Here is an 18,560-nt window from a genome sequence, read left to right on the forward strand (position 1 = left end):
CTTTTGACAAAATATTCTGTGGACTGACGAGACAAGCGTTGTAACTCAAGTTAACTTGGGATATTCAGTGAGTCCACATCTGAACGGCTCAAAAAAAATCCAGACAAGAAAAGGAGGTTTTGGAGTGGACTAATCAAAGTCTGGACTTCAATCAAATTGTTGTGCTTTGGCATGACATTAAACAGGCTGTTTATGCTCGAAAACCCTCCAAAGTGGCTGAATCAAAACAATTCAGCAAAGAAGAGTGAGCCAAAATTCCTCCACAGCAAATGAAAAACTCATTGCCACATAAACACTTGATTTCAGGTTACTTTTTCACATGGGGCCAGGTAGGTTTGGATAACTTTCCCATTCATAAATGAAATCATCTGAAAAAACAGAAAAATGAATTTTGTAATTACGTGGGGTTATTCGCAATTAAAATTTATTTGATTATCTGAAACATGTACAAATGTGCAAAAATTTGGAAATCAGGAAGGGGGCAAATACTTTCTCACAACACTGTAAACAGTGTGGTTCTTATAACCATGCCATTGACTGTATATAAAAAATGGACAAAACATGGCCACCATGTTATCACCTAATGGTTTACGCCATTGTTTTGAAGCCTAAACATGAGCATTCTAGTGAATTGTCTATGACAAGATGGTAATGGCCTTCTTTATCATCAATCCGACCATATATTTAAAATAAATACCTGACAATATTAAATAAGACGTAAAACTAGCAAATGACATAAACATTTTACAGAATGTATAGAAAAGATGTGTGTAAACATTGTTACCTTCCCTAAACTCATTCATATATAACTCATGCACAATGTAAATAAGTTGATGCAGTGTTTTATATACAGTCCATGATCCATACTATGTTCGAACTTCTACTCCACTAAGAAGAAAACGAATATTCAAAAAGCAGATTCTGTATAAGGCATTAAATCCAAAGTACCAACTAGATGGCAGCTAGAGCCTGACAGTCATGGGAAAATCCTGTCCTTCTGTCTCCACCTGAGCCTTAAACCTATCAGCCAAATTGTGCATGACCTATTAGCCAACTAGCAGGGAGGGGCTGTGAAGACTTTATGTAACATAATCATGGCAGCAAAATAACCGCTGGGCAACACAAAAGTCTTGGAATTCATGGGAAAACAATAAGACGAGCACATTAAAATTCACAATGCTCGTCCACTGGATAGTTGAGAGGAGGCAACAAAACAAACCATTTGGCGTTTTAATGATGATGGTTTCCACATCTTGTTATGTGGTTGGTGTACATTATATTCAAGCACCGCTGGGATGATAAAATAATGAACAGAAAAAAATTCAAGGGAAAGTTGACTCACGAGCAGGCAAAGGCCACCAGAGCTCCGCTGACCACGATGAAGTCCAGAATATTCCACAGGTCACGGAAATAAGAGCCAGGGTGGAGAAGCAGTCCCAGGTCAATCATCTGGAGTCGCAGAGAGTGATGGAATTACAGAATTAAATTAGACACATTGGGATGGAGTGTTATCTCCACGTAAAACCACAAAGCCAATTAGTGATGTCAGTGACATGCTATCCACAGTTTGCTGGCCTTTTCATTAAAGCTCAGATGTGGTTATAAGCAGGTCAAAAGCATAAAGTAAAAATAAATCTAACAAGCTAAATCTGGTTAAAAATGACGAAAGCTCATTATGAAACAAATCCTTATTAGATAAAAAAAAAAACCCAAACTGAAACAGATTTATATGTATCTTATACTATATAAGTAAACAGTGCATATATCCAGAAAAGGACAGAATCTTCAAGCCGACAGAAAATAATGTCTGTCATGAAACTATTCCTGCTGCTTCCTAATTGGACTAATTATTATGGAGAAGTCTGTGAGCCAGTTTACATTATTAAGTGATGCAAAACCCAAATATTCTTCCTTGTAGCGGGGTGTCTGGCTTCTGTTTTAGGTTCAAATCTCCAGGACTCTGACTTGGATTATTTTGGTTCTTGCAGCAGCTTAAAAAATACCACTATCAAAGTAGAGAAAGACATGCTACACGTGAAAGAACAGTTAAAGGCAATAGGATGTAAGCAGCTGATTATGAGAGTGACATGCTTGCTTCTGAATATGCTTTTTTTTGATGATGCATGCATCAAATAATTTTCTGTATTTTAGCGATCAAGGCATCTATCAAGTATTATACCAATGCAATATTTTTGGAGAAAGTGTCAATGTAGTTTTATTACTTTGTGATTGTGTTTTTAGCTTTGTTGAGTGTTGATCAAGGCAATCTTTACATTTAGCTCACCACAGATGTTGCAGACGTTTGACTAAAATCTTGCACAGCAGGTTTTCATAGCTCATGCGGCTCGAATGAAAATGTACCTTGATTTTTCCATCCTTCTCACCTTAATCACCATCTCAAAGGTGAAGACTCCAGTGAAGACATAATCCAGGTACTTGAGAACCTACAAAAAGTTAAGCAATAAGGAAATATCCTTTAAAATGACTCACTAACAGACCCAGTGACAGATGTTTTCAGTCTTTGAAAGGGTGTGTGTATATGTGTGTAAGAATGGACCAGATATGCACAACGTGTTCCTATGTCCTGCCAAAGATCTCAAACTCTGTCAGCTTTGCACTGTACTGCATAGATACACATTACCTTAACACCTCACAACAGGCACACACGCTCACCAAAAACTAACACACACACACACACACACACACACACACACACACACACACACACACACACACACACACACACACACACACACACACACACACACACACACACACACACAGTTTCCCTCTGCACCCCTGACTACAATACTAACTAGCTGTGCTCGTCTGTCAAAACAAAACAAAAAAATCATCCTTATTCCCAGCATGGGCTAACATATCACACAGGGATGTAAAGAATACAAAAACAGGATAGTTACTGGATTTTTGGCTCTGAACCACTTGCGAATCAGTTATTTCACCAAGAAATGATTAAAAGTTTGTTTTTGTGCCTCCTACCACTCATTCCTCAACATGGATAAACTGTCAGATCCTGTTAGGAAGAACTTCTCAATCGGTCCAAATGAATCAGTCAGTCAGCCCAAATGAGACGTGTTTATGTGTGAATCCTCATCCGGCCTGTGCTAGCCTGCATGTTTTCATGCATATACTTGTCCATGTGTGTTTATCTGTCTGACAACAAGTGTGTTTGCTGTGTACTTCCAGATGTTTATTTATGAAGTCTTGATGTAGGCCTGACTCACATCGTTGCGCGTCGCATTGGCTTGCACGGGGTCTTCAGCTGCCAGGGCGATGCTGCTCATGGTAATGACCGTCAGGATGCACATTTCAAAGTAGCGTAGGTTGACCACATAGTGACACAGCCGTCGCACCCTGCAAGACCAACATATAAACACACGCACGCACAAACTCGAGCAAATGTACTACACGCTTAGCAGTGACAGCTCACAAGGTGCTTTCAGGTGACATCCTTCCATAACAGGCTGTGGACAAACGCATATCCAAAACAATACATGAAGGTAGGGAATGAATCTGCCGCTGAACTATGCCGTTTCACAGAGCTATAGAGCATCTGCGTATTTATAGCATTACTATTTTTTTTAATTTATAGCATTAGCATTACTATAGCATCTGCATTTTATCTTATGCTTCTGACTATGATTCAATTCTTGTGTTAAATCTTAAAAGCTTAAGGCTGAAATTTTAACTAGCCATGCTTTAGCTCACTTGTCTATAAGATCTTGAGACCACTTGAGCGTCCAATGGCCTCGAATTTGAGGTGGCACCTTCCAGTTACTCAGCTAGAATTTACCCCAGGATGCACAAAAAGTAATGTTCTAATTGGGCGAAGAGGAAAGGATCCAAAAAGCAGCAAATGTCCAAAGAAGAGCCTTGGAAGACCTTTGGAAAGCCTGGAAAATATTGCCCGTGACCACTTTAAAAGAAATTACAAGAAACTGCGTGGAAGCAAAATTAAAACAAATGAGGGATGGTTCAAGAACCTTTGCACAGTACTGTATATTTGCAGTTGCTGCTTTCCTCCCCAAAACAGGTCCTCACAGAGAAAATGACTCCAAATTGAAGCTACACCCAGAGCTCCACTTCTGGGAGTGACTGTTGCCTTTGTGTGTAGGTGAGGCATGAAATACCCCAAAGAGAAAGGATTTATTTAAGCATGACAAGTGAGAATAACGGTGATTTGTTATTAACCACTAAAGAGTCAGACATAAGCAAACCACTGACTGTTTCAGTGCTTTAAAGAGGAACCTGAATGAAATCAATTAAAGCTTTTAATTCTCAATATGCTGTTTATGCTAACCCCACGCCAGTCCGCTGAGTCACCTCGCAACTTACGGGTTTGTTTGGCCGAAGATGAACATTGAGCTGTAGGGAAGGATCTGCCGAGGCCCATTAGCTGCCTCGTCCTCTTCCAGATCTTTCTTCTCCTCACTGAGCTGCAGGTTGTCACAGTCGATGTTGTTCACTGATGCGCAAAAACAAATACGCTCATTTAGCTCAAAGAAGCACAGACCGTAAAAAGTGAGGTATTTTCTATGGATGTTAAATGCAGGCTTTTAGTTTCTTTAGGCATTTTATAGCTGCGCTTCACAGAAATATACAACACATCATTTCACTAATTAGACATTTCTCATAAGATCGTGGTTGCAGGGTCAAGATTAAGTGTGACAGCTATGTTATGAAAAACTGTTTTTCGCACATGGAAGAATATTAACTTAGCTCACAAACAAGTACACATACTTTTACAGACACCTTGAAGAGATGCAGTATTTCTGAATAAAAAAGTTAAATTTTCTTTTTTCCTCCTTCAGATTAAAAAGGTTAAAAAAAAAAGTCATCCAAACACAAGTGTTATGGCATGATTTTTTCACAGTGTGTGGGCTTCATCGTCAGCTGAAATAAAACTGTGCTTTTTGACAGCTCATTTTGTATTTTAGGATATTTGGCTGCTTTTATATGTGTGATAAAAGTCTACTCACTCATTTGATTCTTTGCTAATCACGAGATGTGGGGACTTTTGATTGAACTTTGTAACACAGTGAGCTAATATAACACAAATATGTTTAACCTCCCTATCCTTCCCCACCTCCCGTCTCAGTAACACACTATGCTCACTGGGTATGATGGTGGTTTCTCCAGGCGGGGCAGTGATGGTGACAGGAATGTGGATAGCATTGCTGTTGAGGCCAGCCTGGCTGGCCCTAGTGGAGTTCTTCTGGTTGTCAACATCCTCTGTAGGCTGCTGAGGACTGCAGGTAAAGCTCTCCTCCTCAGCATCTGGCTCCATCTCCCTGGAGAAAAAAAAGATGGGTTTAGTGTAAAAAAAACAAAACAAAAAAAACCCCCAAACTTTGTTTCCTTTCCCTTTTGTACAAAGAAGCACAAGGTAGCTCTAAAAACACAAATTTCATATAGTATCAGTGTATAAAATAAGTTCAGGTGTTCATGAGCAGCTCTCATAAGGCCCCACCACAGCATTGTAATCAGGTTGAGGTCTGACTGGACTATTGCAACAACTTGATTCTTTTATTTTTCAGCTGCTCTGTTGTATGTCTGACTTCTTGTTCAGTTAAAAATACTGTACAGGTCCTGTGGCTGTAAAACAAGCCCAAATCGTCACCCCTCCACCATTGTGCTTTATAGCTGTTTGTGCTGATATGTGGTGTTGTGCATTGTGGACAAAGACCTCCACTTTGGTGTCATCTGACATTGTTCCAGCTTTCTTGTGGTTTATTGAGATGCAGCTTTTCAAATTTAAGCCTTGTTGCCATGTTCTCTTTAGAGAGAAGAAGCTTTCTCCTGGGAACCCCAAACAATCAAAACAATCTGAGTTTAAGATATACCTCGTTTTGGGGGGTTTTTCTGCCAGGACTGCATACAGTTCTGTAAAAACTTATTATTCATATGACTGCAAGAGTCTCAAGCACAGACTGTTTTCATAGCCACTAATCTGAAGTATCAGTCTTTGTGCAGTTGATTACAGTCCAAACACGTCCAAGAAAGGCCAATACATGGAGAAAAAAATAACATGTTATTGAACAGCGTGAATAAAAGGACAAGTACAGGTGACTCACAGATCCTCAACTGGCAGTTTTAGTAAATACAGACCATAAAAGCCACACTATGGTTTTTTGTGTGAAAAAGATAATAGGTCTTCTTGAATAAATCTTCATGTTTTTGTCATTTCTTCAATGGAATAAACTTGACTAATTTCCTAGAACAAAAATACGATGATAGGGTGCATAACCCAAACTAAAACCATTTGACCCAGGTTGCAGATGTGCTGACAAGATCAATTCGCCCATGGAGTGATGATGGCTACAAATGGGCCTCAAAGTTGGATCTACAACAAGACAGTCGAAGTGTGTCTGTGTGGGCTCTCAGTCATCCACGAGAGAAAGCAGCTGGACTCCTTTAATTTTCTTAAAGAGGTTTCACCTCTCATCTGAGAAGCTTCTTTGGTCTTCTAGAACCAAATGGTGGAGAGTCCCAGGTATTTAATCCCTAGTGGGAATTGTCCCACACACAGGGAAAAGGTTGCTTTCTTTCCACGCTACTTAGACGAAATTCAGAGTGGATTAATGTTTTTTTAAGTTATGACAAGTTATGACTGAAGCTACACCTGACAGCAGAACTGTGTCTTCATATTTTTTGCTGAACTTATTTAGAAACCAATTTTGGTGGAGTTAATTATTTGACTTGATTCGAGGTCAAGCATCAAATGAGAATGACAAGTAAAGGCCATTAATGGCACATGGAGTGCTGGTAATGTCCACTCAGATAGGTTGTTGTCTAAAACTGGCTTTACGAAAAAAGAAACAGTGTTGTCATGGATGTGGAATGAAGAAATGGGAAGCAGAGCGAAAATCTAATCTTACTGAGCTGCAGTTTGTATTTGGGAGCAGTAATATATTAAATGTGCTGATGAAACCAACAATAATAAAAACTTCTGTTCAAAACACATTGCATCAGAAAATTACAACAAAAAAGCAAAAGCACTTTGGTGTTTGTTGGCTGTGTCTGTTGTTACAGACGCAATCAGAACTTCCACCTGCAAAAACTCACTTTTTTGCAACACTGACACAGAGTTGTGTCATCTTTTTAACTTGACATGGAAAACAGTTATTAATTTACACATTTAGCAATAACAAAGCAAAATTTGCACTAAGGTTTTTGACCAAAGCGAATGGGATGAAGAAGTATTATAAAAAAAATGTATTATAAAATGTCATATTTTCTTACATATTACTGTTTACACTTAAGATGTCAAATAATCATCAAACGTCAGAACTAACTAACAGCCAGTGAATGAGATAATCATTAGTCAATCAATCATTTATGACATATTCTGAGGTAAATACACCTAATTAAGTTATTTGGACACATTACGACTTAAATAAAGTGTATTAGTATAGTGTGTTGTTTAAGTTGAAAGATTAGGTCATTATTTTTGAAAATGAAGCATTTTATATGAACAACAAAATCTGCAGCTTTACCTGTAACCTCTGTTTCCGTTCTTGTTCCTCTTAGAGTCATCTCCACCCAGAGCTGTCTGAGCTCTGCCCGTACGAGAGCATCGGTCCTTCCTCTCGCCATTACTATCTCCTCCACCTCCCCCTCTACCCCTTTGCTCTGACTGTGCACCATTTGCCAACATCCCATTCCCCTCTTTAGGTGGACGATGTGAGTGATGGTGGTGATGCCCCTTATTATCTCCTCCTCCTCGTCCTCCTCCCTGCAGGTCATTATTTTCCTCCTCAGGGGAGCCGGTCTGGTGGTGGTGGTGCCTGTGCCCCTGCCCTCCATTGCGGTTGTGACTCATCTCCCCTCTCCTCTCTTTTGTCTGTGGACCATCAGCATTGTGATCTCTGCTCCTGCTGTGATGGGTGTGGTGCCTCCCTCCCCGGACATCTCCTTCATCTCTGCTCTCCCCGCTACTGTCGTGGTGGCGGTGATGCTTCCTGGAGTGTGTGTGAAAGTTGTCATCCTGCCGGAGATCCCCTGCCTCCTCCCACCCTCCCTCGGGGGCCCTGCTGGATTTGTCTCCATTCTTGGACTCCACCCTAAGGGGCCTGTCCAGGTGAGTCTTCATGTCGGGGTGCAGATGAAGGGCGCTGGACATCAATAGGCGGTCATCAGGGTCGAGCTCGTTGTACAGGGCCTCGCTGCTCGTTTTTATGTTATGTCTCCTAAGCTGGTTAGTCCTCTGCTCCCACACTGACATAGCCTTCGCTGAACGCTGCTGCTCTTTGCTGCAAACATCGAATAAAACCCACAGGAAAAGATCATGGAACAGCAGTAAGTAATGACATACAACACGTTTAGCTCTACTTTATGAGGTGAACATTACAATCCACACTTTCACCCATAGTCACACTGTCATCTGCAAATTCTAACATTTATCTTAAAATGACGCTGGATAAGTGAGTTAGAAACAAGCCTATGGATGCGTCAGCACAGATGTGTGCAATGGTGAAACCTTTACTTACCATGCATGAATATGTATCTCAAAACCAACATAGAAAAATTTGACAATTTTTCTTACAGTTTTCTTTCTTACAATCTTCGTACACGTCTTCACACAGCATACACTCTTGCAATGTGCACTCGAAAAAATATCTACTTATCGGCAAAATGTTGGCTTTAAGTCATTCGATGACACGTACATTTTTCATGTCATTTTGTTAAAGAATGTAAACAGTTATATTTAAAGGAGTTTTGTTAAATGAAATTTACCTGATATGTTTGTACCAGGTACAATTTCTTTAATGACTAATGAGTTAAATGAATAAACTTTTACTCGCATTTTATTCAGAAAATAATTCTATGTCCTCATAAACATGAAGCATTATTTTTGTGTCTAAATAGGAGATCCTTATTCTTAATTTGGATATTTTGACATTTAATTCTCTTACCACTAAGTATGTCTTATATTACACTGTTAAGCTTTTAAATGTTGTGAAATTACATTATAAATCTCTGAAATTACATTATAAATCTAATGCAGGGTTTTAAGTTTCTTTAGTCACAGACTAAAATTTTCTTCTCCAATCTAACTCACTTCTCCTTGGTATAAATCTGACATGTTGTTATTAAGGCGTCATTCTCTTTTAGACTACAAGCAGGCTTTTTGTGGTATATAAGAGATTTGCACATTTTATAAAAGTATTTTATATGCTCAAAGAAAGGTTTTCCACTCAGGTGAGTGTTTGCTAAAAAAAACAAAGGTTTATAATAATAAATGGACACATGTACAACTATTTCAAACTTAATACAGGTACCCAGTTTATACCCGAGGTCAGATTTGAAAGTAACAACCAATAAGATGAGATTTTTTTTCCACTAATTTCATAAATTGAGCATTTACTTACAGATATTTATCTTACTAAAATACACAAATTCTAGTCTCTCCGTCCATGAACTCCTCCTACACGATCAGAAGCTGAGCTACAAACCCTACCACAGCTACATCTTAGACCCCTACATGATCTATGTTGCATATTGTAAGGTCATCATGTTGTCTAGCAACCACATAACACATAAATCACAGGTTTAGAAACCTGTATTATAATATGGGCATGTACTATTGTTATTGCATTACAAACTAGCCAACTCACTATCATTGCTGTGCGCAGACCGAGCGTGCTTAGTCCTTTAAACAAGAACATGCACAGTAATCTATCCCCCTGACAACTCTTAGAATCTTTTGTAAATTTGTGGAACAAATTATATTGAGTATTGCTGCATGGTGGTGCATGTCAGAAATTAAAATAAAATGAGAGGGTCAAAACTTTGATATTCCTGTTATTTAGCATGTACATTGGCGGAATTGTTGGGTTTGTGTTATCTTGCCAAAACTATCTTTGTAGGCGATCGTGGCTCAAAGAGTTGGCAGTTCGTCTTGTAACTGGAAGGTTGCCGGTTCAAGCCCCGGCTCGGACAGTCATGGTCGTTGTGTCCTTGGGCAAGACACTTCACCCACCGCCTACTGGTGATGGCCAGAGGGGCCGATGGCGCGATATGGCAGCCTCGCTTCTGTCAGTCTGCCCCAGCGCAGCTGTGGCTACAACTGTAGCTGCCTCCACCAGTGTGTGAATGAATAGTGGAATTGTAAAGCGCTTTGAGGGCCCCGAAAAGCGCTTTATAAATGCAATCCATTATTATTAAAGACGTCAGTAAACTTTATTAAAACAGTAACATTGGTCATTTTAACGTTGTCATGAGGTGTGCATACGTTTCCATGTACATTAGTAGTTCCAATGAATCCTCCCTTACAAATAAAAAAATATAAATAAATAAATATTGATACTTGCTATTTATCACAACATCATTTTATTGAAAGTCTGGAATTTTAGATTATTGAAACCTTACAGATTGACGTACTTGTCCACACAGCGTATTAATTCTAGTATTATCAGATGTCTATATTCCAAATAAAAAGCACATATTCATGTATATTAATACATATATACATGCTAATTTATTCCTGTCTCATTGTGTGTTGCATGGTGCATGGTATTTTATTTGTACAGGACATTGGGAGTCTTGCACTATAACAGTGTAATCTGTAGGGATACTTTTTTAACTCTTCCCACATGCAAGATAAGTTTGTTTTGTCAATTATTAGAAAGATACTACAGCTACTACTAAAACTTTTATTTTAGAAGTATTTTTCAACCATCATGTGAAACTTAGAACAGCTGTTGTAGCAGACAACATCAAAACGTTTACTGGGACTTCTTAATATGGCATGCCTCACTGACATTGCACAGGGTGACCCGAGTCATGTGCAAATGGTTCAGGCAGGAAAATCATGCGGTGGGTAATAGCAGAGTTTAGGAGAAGATGATCTGGGATAATAATTATGGGGCGAAATGGGAGCTTTTTTTATTTCTCAAAATAAAAAAATCAAACATAGAGCATCCATTTAATGTAATAATATTCCTGGTTGTCATCAATGTAATGCATATTGCTCCTGTTCACAGTATGATTTGTGAGTTTTATGGGTTAGGTCATTTATTTCCATTTTATCACCTGTACCTCAAGACACATCGAGCGGGGGAGGAGTAGACAGTATAACTCCTAAGAGACAGACAGGGAGACAGAAGACAGGACAGGACAGGTATCCACCGACAGGTGAACTACTGAAATACATGTAGGCGATTGCAGAAATGAAAGCTAGAAATGCTAGAGTAACTGGTGAGATATTGTGACATAGCACATGCACACTCAAAAACACAAGAAGAGCAGTCCTTATAAGAAACCAGTGTTAACTCAAAGAGGTGCGATGGCCTTCCAGCAGCACCGTAATCAATTAAGAGAGCAGATCACCAGGAGGGAGAGCAAAAGCTGGTTGTTGTTGTGTTTTTCTTTTAGTGACAGCCTGGAGTCTACAATAACAAATAGAATGGAAATGCCAAACTGCCTGTGGTAGTAGCAAAGCAGAGAAATTAAACATTTATAGACAAATTATTCACATCACAGAGCTGAAGATCTATTACTGTAGGCACCGAAGGCTAGGCAGAGGCACAACAGTCTACAGTTTACAGTCAAAATTAAACCACAGTGGCACCGTGTGCCATCTGCTGTAGTGCAGTTTCAATGACTTAAAAAAGAAGAACCATAAATACATTTCACTTCAATAGCAACGAAGTTATGACAGAACACAATTTAGTTTTATGAAGGTGCAGAGGAAAGGAGAGGAAAGGAGAGGACTGGAGGAGAGCACAGATTGTCCGAAAGTGGGAGGATACAAGAACTTGAAGAGATGTAAAGAGGGAAAAAAACAATGCATTGCAGAGAAGAAAGGAGACAGAAGGGATGAAAGACTAGAAGAGAAGGCAAAGAGGAAAGGAAACAGGAGAGGAGAGGAGACCAGGAGGAGAATATTGTAACAGAGAGTGATAACTCACGGTGACTGAATGCTGCTGATGGACGACCTGCGAGAGAGTGCATCTCGATTTTGCTTTACAAAACTGTACATGCAGAACAAAAACAAAGGAAAAAAAATGAGACACAAATCCGAAGGGGGCAGGTGGACAAAAAGACTGACATTCCACCTGCCCCCTGCCTTCTGTGTTACAGCAAAGGACTAATCTGTGCAAATACTTCAATAACACAACAGCAACGGAAAAACGTGTGACATCTTTATGACGAAAACTGAAACTGAAAACCATTCAGGAGTTTCAATCCAAAACATATGAAGAGGAAAATGTAATCTTATATTTTACAATGAAATGTTGAATTTGAAACATATTTAGATATTTAAAATTATTTCAAATGAAGATTCTTAGATTTTGTCTTCAGTTTTGTAATGAAACCCTGAGTTTCTCTGAAACAGCACATTCAACACAGATAGTAAAAATAAAGAGTTTCTTATGAGCCCACTGACTTTTTGTGTGAGCACACTGTTCAATGCACAAACTAAACATGTCTGACAAGGCTGAAACTAATGCACAGGGCCACGTGATAACACTAAGAGCAGTGTAATGGGGAACAAGTCGGCTAGCCAGGGATTTACGGCAGTAATAATTTCTAACTGACCTCATAGTGAGGACGACGGCAATTAAGGAGCAAGTTTTACAAATGAATAAAAAAAAATGTCATCACAAAAAGACCTATGCAGAATTTTTTAACACACAAGTGGAAACAATCACGTACGAACACAATGCAGAGACAATGCATTGTTGCTGTTTTAGTGAATAAGATAGGAAAATGTTCTCCATTTTTTATCAGTGTTGCCCTGTCTCTGTCATCATGCTTAATGTTAGTCTTCATGTCTCACTGTTTATGATTTGCATTAAGCTTACTCGCTGTTTATGAGTATCTCATGTGAATTGCTTTGGTTTTAAGTTGGGACCACATAAAAAAAATGCAATGAACCCATAATTTGTTCATAGCAACACAGAAAAAAACTGAAGTTTTAAACTTAAAAATGTAGCATTTAAAGACTGTGCGCACTGTGTATTACATTCAAACATCTCCACTTTCCTCTATCCAAAGGAGCATGTACCAGACATCCTGCTGTTTGTTCAGATGCAGCTTTGCAAACCAGAATCATGCTCCTGTGTTTTTTGTTTTTTATAGAAAAGAGCCTTTCTTTTGGCAACCCTTCCAAACAAGTCACACGTTTTCAGTCTTTTTCCAAGTTTACTGTCATTAACTTTAACATTTAATGCTAAGTGAGGCTTATAGAGTCTAAGATGTAGCTCTTGGACTTCTTTATGTTTCTCTGAGCATTGCATGGTCTGGCCATGGGTTGAATTTGCTAGGAAGACCAATTGTGTAATTTTTATGACATTGTGTTAACACAAACCAGCAACCTGCTAAACTTTCAAGTCATTTGCATTTGAATTCTATTAGCAGTGCCCAACTTTATTTATACTTCTTACACTCTTAATTCCTAACAGTGTACTTAGTTTTCCAAAGACTGCAGAATCCTCAGAAAACTTTGAGTATCACATCAAGTATCTGCGCTGATTTTTATGATTTTTTGCTAATCATTACTCACTAACTTTAGTAGACAGAGAGAAATAACTGGGACACGATATCTAAAATACTACTGAGATTATCATCTAAAGATGCAGAATGGAGAGCTGCATCATTTGTAAATCAAACAACAGCTTTGATTATAAAATGCCATTTTAGCAGCAGGTAGCAACATTCAAGGGCAAAATAAAAAAATAATATCATGAAATTTGCTAGTGGAAACTCACATGTATTACTCACTGAAGCTTCCTTAATTGCCTATAATATTAAAGAGGGTAAAGAGTAGGGTGTAATAAATAAGAAACACCACAGGGGCACTGACTTAATGGGAGTGGATGAGAAGTTCAGAACACAGACAAATCAAACAGGGTACAAATATACACACAGACATGTCAGACTGAGAGGGAAGAACCTACGGAGAGGTATCATACAGTTTTATTTCCGTGTGGGACTGAACAGCGCTGCTGTCTGGGGAAAGAGAAACTTACGCAGCGATCGAAATGTTGGCTGCTGACATCGGGCTGACTTCTTTCACTTCCAAAGCTTTCTGTAGAGCGAGCTTCTTATTGGCTGCCTCCTCCTGCTCCTCTTCATCCTTCAGCCAGTGACAACCAAGACATTAATTTGTGCTTAAGAGGAATATATTACTATTGCAACAGATCTCCATAGTTTTCTGGGCAAAATCAGATTAGGCAGTCATGACCTTTGTTTAGGGAAAAAAAGTCAATCAGAATTTAATTGTGTCATCTGATATTGTCGAAATTTTACCCAAGACTGATATCTGTTTTCAGCCATATATAACCCTAATATAGCCATGAAAATAGGATCACATCAAACCCAGGAAAAGCTTGCTGAAAAAGCTCACTCTGCCAGGTGTCTCAGCAACACTGAAATTTGTTCAAGGAGTAAAGGATGAATCTGTCTTTACTGTGTTTCAAAAATCAACATCTGGCAAGTGGTTTTTTTGTTTTGGGTTTTTTTTTTTTTTGCTGGATTGGTTTTCCCGCCTACCTTCGTCAACTCTTGTGCATTTGCAAGGTTATCGACGGCAATAGCCAAGAAGACATTCAGGAGGGTGTCTGAATAACAACGGCACTCAGGAGCAACAACAGTTGGACAGATTAAGTATTCATTGGCTTTTCCCACCAAACTAGTAGCAATCTGAAAAATTGATGCTGAATAGATCTGTCAGTTTACCTGACAGAGCAGGGCCTAATTTTTCACCTTAAGTTCACAAGAGTACATGACGGCTGACAGAGTAAGAACTCACTGCTAGCTGGCAAAAAATTCTCATCTTTCATCACCTTTGTTTTTTAGAGAAATCACTCCCATTTCAGCCTATATTTACGAGCTTGAAAGACTTAACTTGTAACATGAGTTGGCTGTAGCATGATCCAAAGTAAAACATCCCTGCAATAACATTTCATTTACATGTATCAATGAAATGTTTACTGTTGATAAGGTCAGCATTTACATTGCAATTAAATTTTTTCTGTAATTGATGGGCACTGCTTCTGACTGTGTGTATGCTGTGATGTCAAAAAGGATACAGTTTCCAAAGAGTGTGAGGACGATGAAGTAGATGGAGGAGAACATGCCGCCGCGAACGCCTCCTTGAGACTCGATCCCGTGGTACATCACTGCGTTCCAGTCCTCGCCAGTCAGAATCTGAGGGAAACGAGAGTCAGAGTGAGGCTGGGTTGTAAAGGAGCATGCAAATCTCACAGAGCACAGAATTAAATTACTTTACAGAGTGAGGGCTTATGAGTACAGGTTAATTGAAGGATTATCAGTGAGCTCATTAGGGCACACGGAGATATGCAGACCCCTCATTTGCTCTAATTAAAATGACTGATAACAAACTTTATTTTTCCATAGTGTCAATATGCTCTTGTTCTCATTTGGAAAGCATGATTGCACACATGTGTAATGTTTTGTTTTCTTGTTTTACCTGGAACACCGTGAGGATGGCTGCTGGGAAGGTATCAAAGTTTGTTGTTGGAGTTTCATCTTCAAAGTTAAACCTAAAAAGGATTCACAACAACATAATTACAAACTGAAAAAAACAACAACACCAAAACCATTAGAGCAAATGTTAAAAACGAGGTTCCAGTCAGGTCTTAATGGGCTCTACCTGCAGTTCAGGAAAGTCACTTGGATTAATGGGATAAAAAAAAAAGAAAGCTGTGAGGAACGATACATGTTTCAGGACATGAGAAACATGAGAGCACAAAAAAGGACAGCTTCACACTGCAGTCACAACTGGATCATTTTCTTCATTTTGTTTCCCATCTGCAACACCCCCACCACACACACATTTGTACTTCTATACCTGTGAGGACATTCAATGATCATTTCCTGATCCCAACAATTATAAAGGATAAATGCAATTTATAATAACATGGATATTGCTTTTGTTGTTTCATTTATCCATAAGACCTTGCTATTGAAACTGTCAACAAACTGACAGCAGATCATGAGACAGACTGGATTTAATATTCCTTATGCCATCTCTGAACTGGGGAGACTTCAAAGCCTTGCAACATTTATATATTTATATATTTGTGGCTTTTTATTTTTTATTTTTTTATCTTGTGTAAATATTCTCTGACTTTTGCTAGAAAGGTGACGATCACAATTACATTTTTATAAATTAATACATTTAAATAGCAAGTAATACTGACAGCAGGGCTTAAAGTAATAGATTACAATCATGCTGAGTGATTCTGGTGACATCTGTTAAAGTAAATTGAAAATGAACAGCTTCAGCAGAGAAAAAGTGGCATGTTCAAGGTCACAGAGCTTCATTTCCAGTAATTTTCAGCTATCATTCCAGTCAGCTATCATTTTCAATTAAAACAGGAATGCATTCATTGGCAATCCAACTCTTTTACACATGTGCAGAAGCAACCTTCTGCAGGCTAGATTGGAATTTATTTGGCTAGTTTTATCCTGTCAGCCATAGCCAAGGCATAACTTCGGACAGTGCAGCCAGTGTAGGGGATCAAGGGCCAGAAGGTAGGAGGAGGCCAGCTGAAGTAATTAATGGAAATGAAATAACATAATAAAATAACAAAAATGCATTTTAATAAATGCTCTTGCTGTAGTGTGCATGGCTCTTAACAGCAGTTTTTGTTTTGAGTTCTGTAGGCTTCTACTTCACTGTAATGATTCTCAGTAGACAAGGGTTGTATTGTTTTTATGTACTTATGTAACGGTAGAGTGTAAAATACCTACTCCTTTTTTTTCAACTAATTTACACTTTTACACAAGCTTTACACAAGAAAATTTTCCAGAGTTTACCAAACTTACTATTAAACATGCTACATGATGCATTGTCACCATCCTTACTTATCCTTTGATCATAAAAAAAACCGAACATTTAACTCCCAACCTTTTTGTAGGTAAAATCAAATGCCAGCATTTACACTTACATATTTTGCTCTAACTGCTCTTTGAATTCATGTTCATACAAAATGTACACATCTTCCAAAAATGTCTAAAACTTACACGTCCTCACAAAGACAGAAGCACAATACACTGATGGGAGTAGGCTTTTCGGATTTCTTTAAAGATCCAGGGAGAGCTTAGTCTTCTTACATCAAGTGGTGGGGGTGTTTTGTATTGATAAAGGCTTGTAGAGAAGGATGGGAGGAGGGACATGCAACAGAAGGACATAATGGTCACCAGGTAGCCAAAGCTCACGGCTATTAAGTCCAAAACACACTGCTACATTTGCTGTACTCACAAGCAAATCAACCAATTCACATGCCATGTTAACCATCAAAAAAGTTCAGCAGATAAAGTAAAATGTGAAGTATACATTTTTCTTCCTTTCACACAATTCTTCACCAAAGAGCTGATTTCAGTTCTTTTGTTAAAACACTTAAAACACCACAGAAGAAGTGCTAAATGACAAGAGGTAGCCTGGTTGTTTCCATGCTTCATCACCTTAAAATTAAAGTAACTTGTATGAAGCACATAAAATAGTACACATGGCTATCTTGGCATGCATCAGAAAGTGCCAGTCTGTTTTGGGCTCAAGAAAAGAGAAAACCTGAATGGAAAACTGAACATGCGGAAAAGGCACCAACAGAAATCACCAAAGAATATAAGATAACGTTCCAGTATTTACAGCTTCACTAACAGAATATCTTCTTGCCACACAACCTTTAAAGCTATTCTCTGCTGCAAGTATGTTAGTATTAAGATAAACACAAGACTTCAATATGTATGTCTGATATAATGGATCCAAAGTGGATTCAGTTCTCTTTACTGGATTTCTACGACACTGAAGCAATTTAGAAACTATATAATGGACGTTAATAAGAGGCTCTAGCTTAATGACATACTTTCATCAGACATGCACATTTTCAACAAAGAGACTCTAAATCTTTGCAAAAAGCCCCCACATGACCCAACAAACCTGCCAAAACCTGAATCCGCAGTCTTGAAACTAAAGAAGACAATGAGAGAGTGACACAGAAATGCATGAGGATGGGTCGGTCATTCAACTGAACCTGCATTCCTACTATTCATCATTTGAACTGCATTCAGTTAATGATGAAAATAAAAAGGCAGGTATAAGAAATGTTTGAGGTTGGATAAAAGAAAAAAAAAAAATTTCAATTCATGGCAAAATAATGGGAAATATGTATTGTTTTTAAATGTATGTTATTTTAAAAATTAGCACTTGTGATTGTTTTTAATATGAGAAAACAAATGATTGTTCACCGGTTTCAAATTCTACTTAGTTTATATTCACCTTTCCTCTAAAAAGCAAAGAAAGAAATTAGTTTAAGACGGATTTAGTCAACTGGTTTCAAATTTATCTTCTGGTTTATTAAATTCTCTTGTGGTCAGATCACATGCCAATGCACTGCAATCGAACTGAGTCAGGCTGCATATAGCGGGGCGTGGCTCAGCTGCAGGGTAGGGGTGGAGTAGTGAGCTCAGGGTGTGGTGTCAAGGGATGGCTCACCCACACAGCTGACCTCCATCTCACTAACTATGCCTCCCCGTTTTCAGTAGCTGCCAGGGGCTGGAGGAGA

At 38.6% G+C, this 18,560-nt stretch overlaps 1 protein-coding gene across 1 annotated transcript in view; it reads right to left on the bottom strand.

The window, feature by feature from the left end:
* The window catches only part of cacna1bb (calcium channel, voltage-dependent, N type, alpha 1B subunit, b), a 157,877-nt gene that overhangs the window by 59,185 nt on the left and 80,132 nt on the right, over positions 1-18,560 (bottom strand). Inside the window, exons 13-24 of the mRNA XM_080303293.1 lie at positions 15,461-15,533; positions 15,060-15,177; positions 14,521-14,588; positions 13,998-14,104; positions 11,934-11,996; positions 11,062-11,103; positions 7,518-8,273; positions 5,137-5,312; positions 4,357-4,486; positions 3,246-3,375; positions 2,385-2,444; positions 1,343-1,449 (exon numbers count right to left, since the gene is read on the bottom strand). Coding sequence (XP_080159419.1) covers positions 1,343-1,449; positions 2,385-2,444; positions 3,246-3,375; positions 4,357-4,486; positions 5,137-5,312; positions 7,518-8,273; positions 11,062-11,103; positions 11,934-11,996; positions 13,998-14,104; positions 14,521-14,588; positions 15,060-15,177; positions 15,461-15,533 — 1,830 coding nt within the window. The remainder of the gene's footprint in view (positions 1-1,342; positions 1,450-2,384; positions 2,445-3,245; positions 3,376-4,356; positions 4,487-5,136; positions 5,313-7,517; positions 8,274-11,061; positions 11,104-11,933; positions 11,997-13,997; positions 14,105-14,520; positions 14,589-15,059; positions 15,178-15,460; positions 15,534-18,560) is intronic.

Source organism: Astatotilapia calliptera, chromosome 7 (assembly GCF_964374335.1).
Source record: "Astatotilapia calliptera chromosome 7, fAstCal68.1, whole genome shotgun sequence".
Lineage (NCBI taxonomy): Eukaryota > Metazoa > Chordata > Actinopteri > Cichliformes > Cichlidae > Astatotilapia > Astatotilapia calliptera.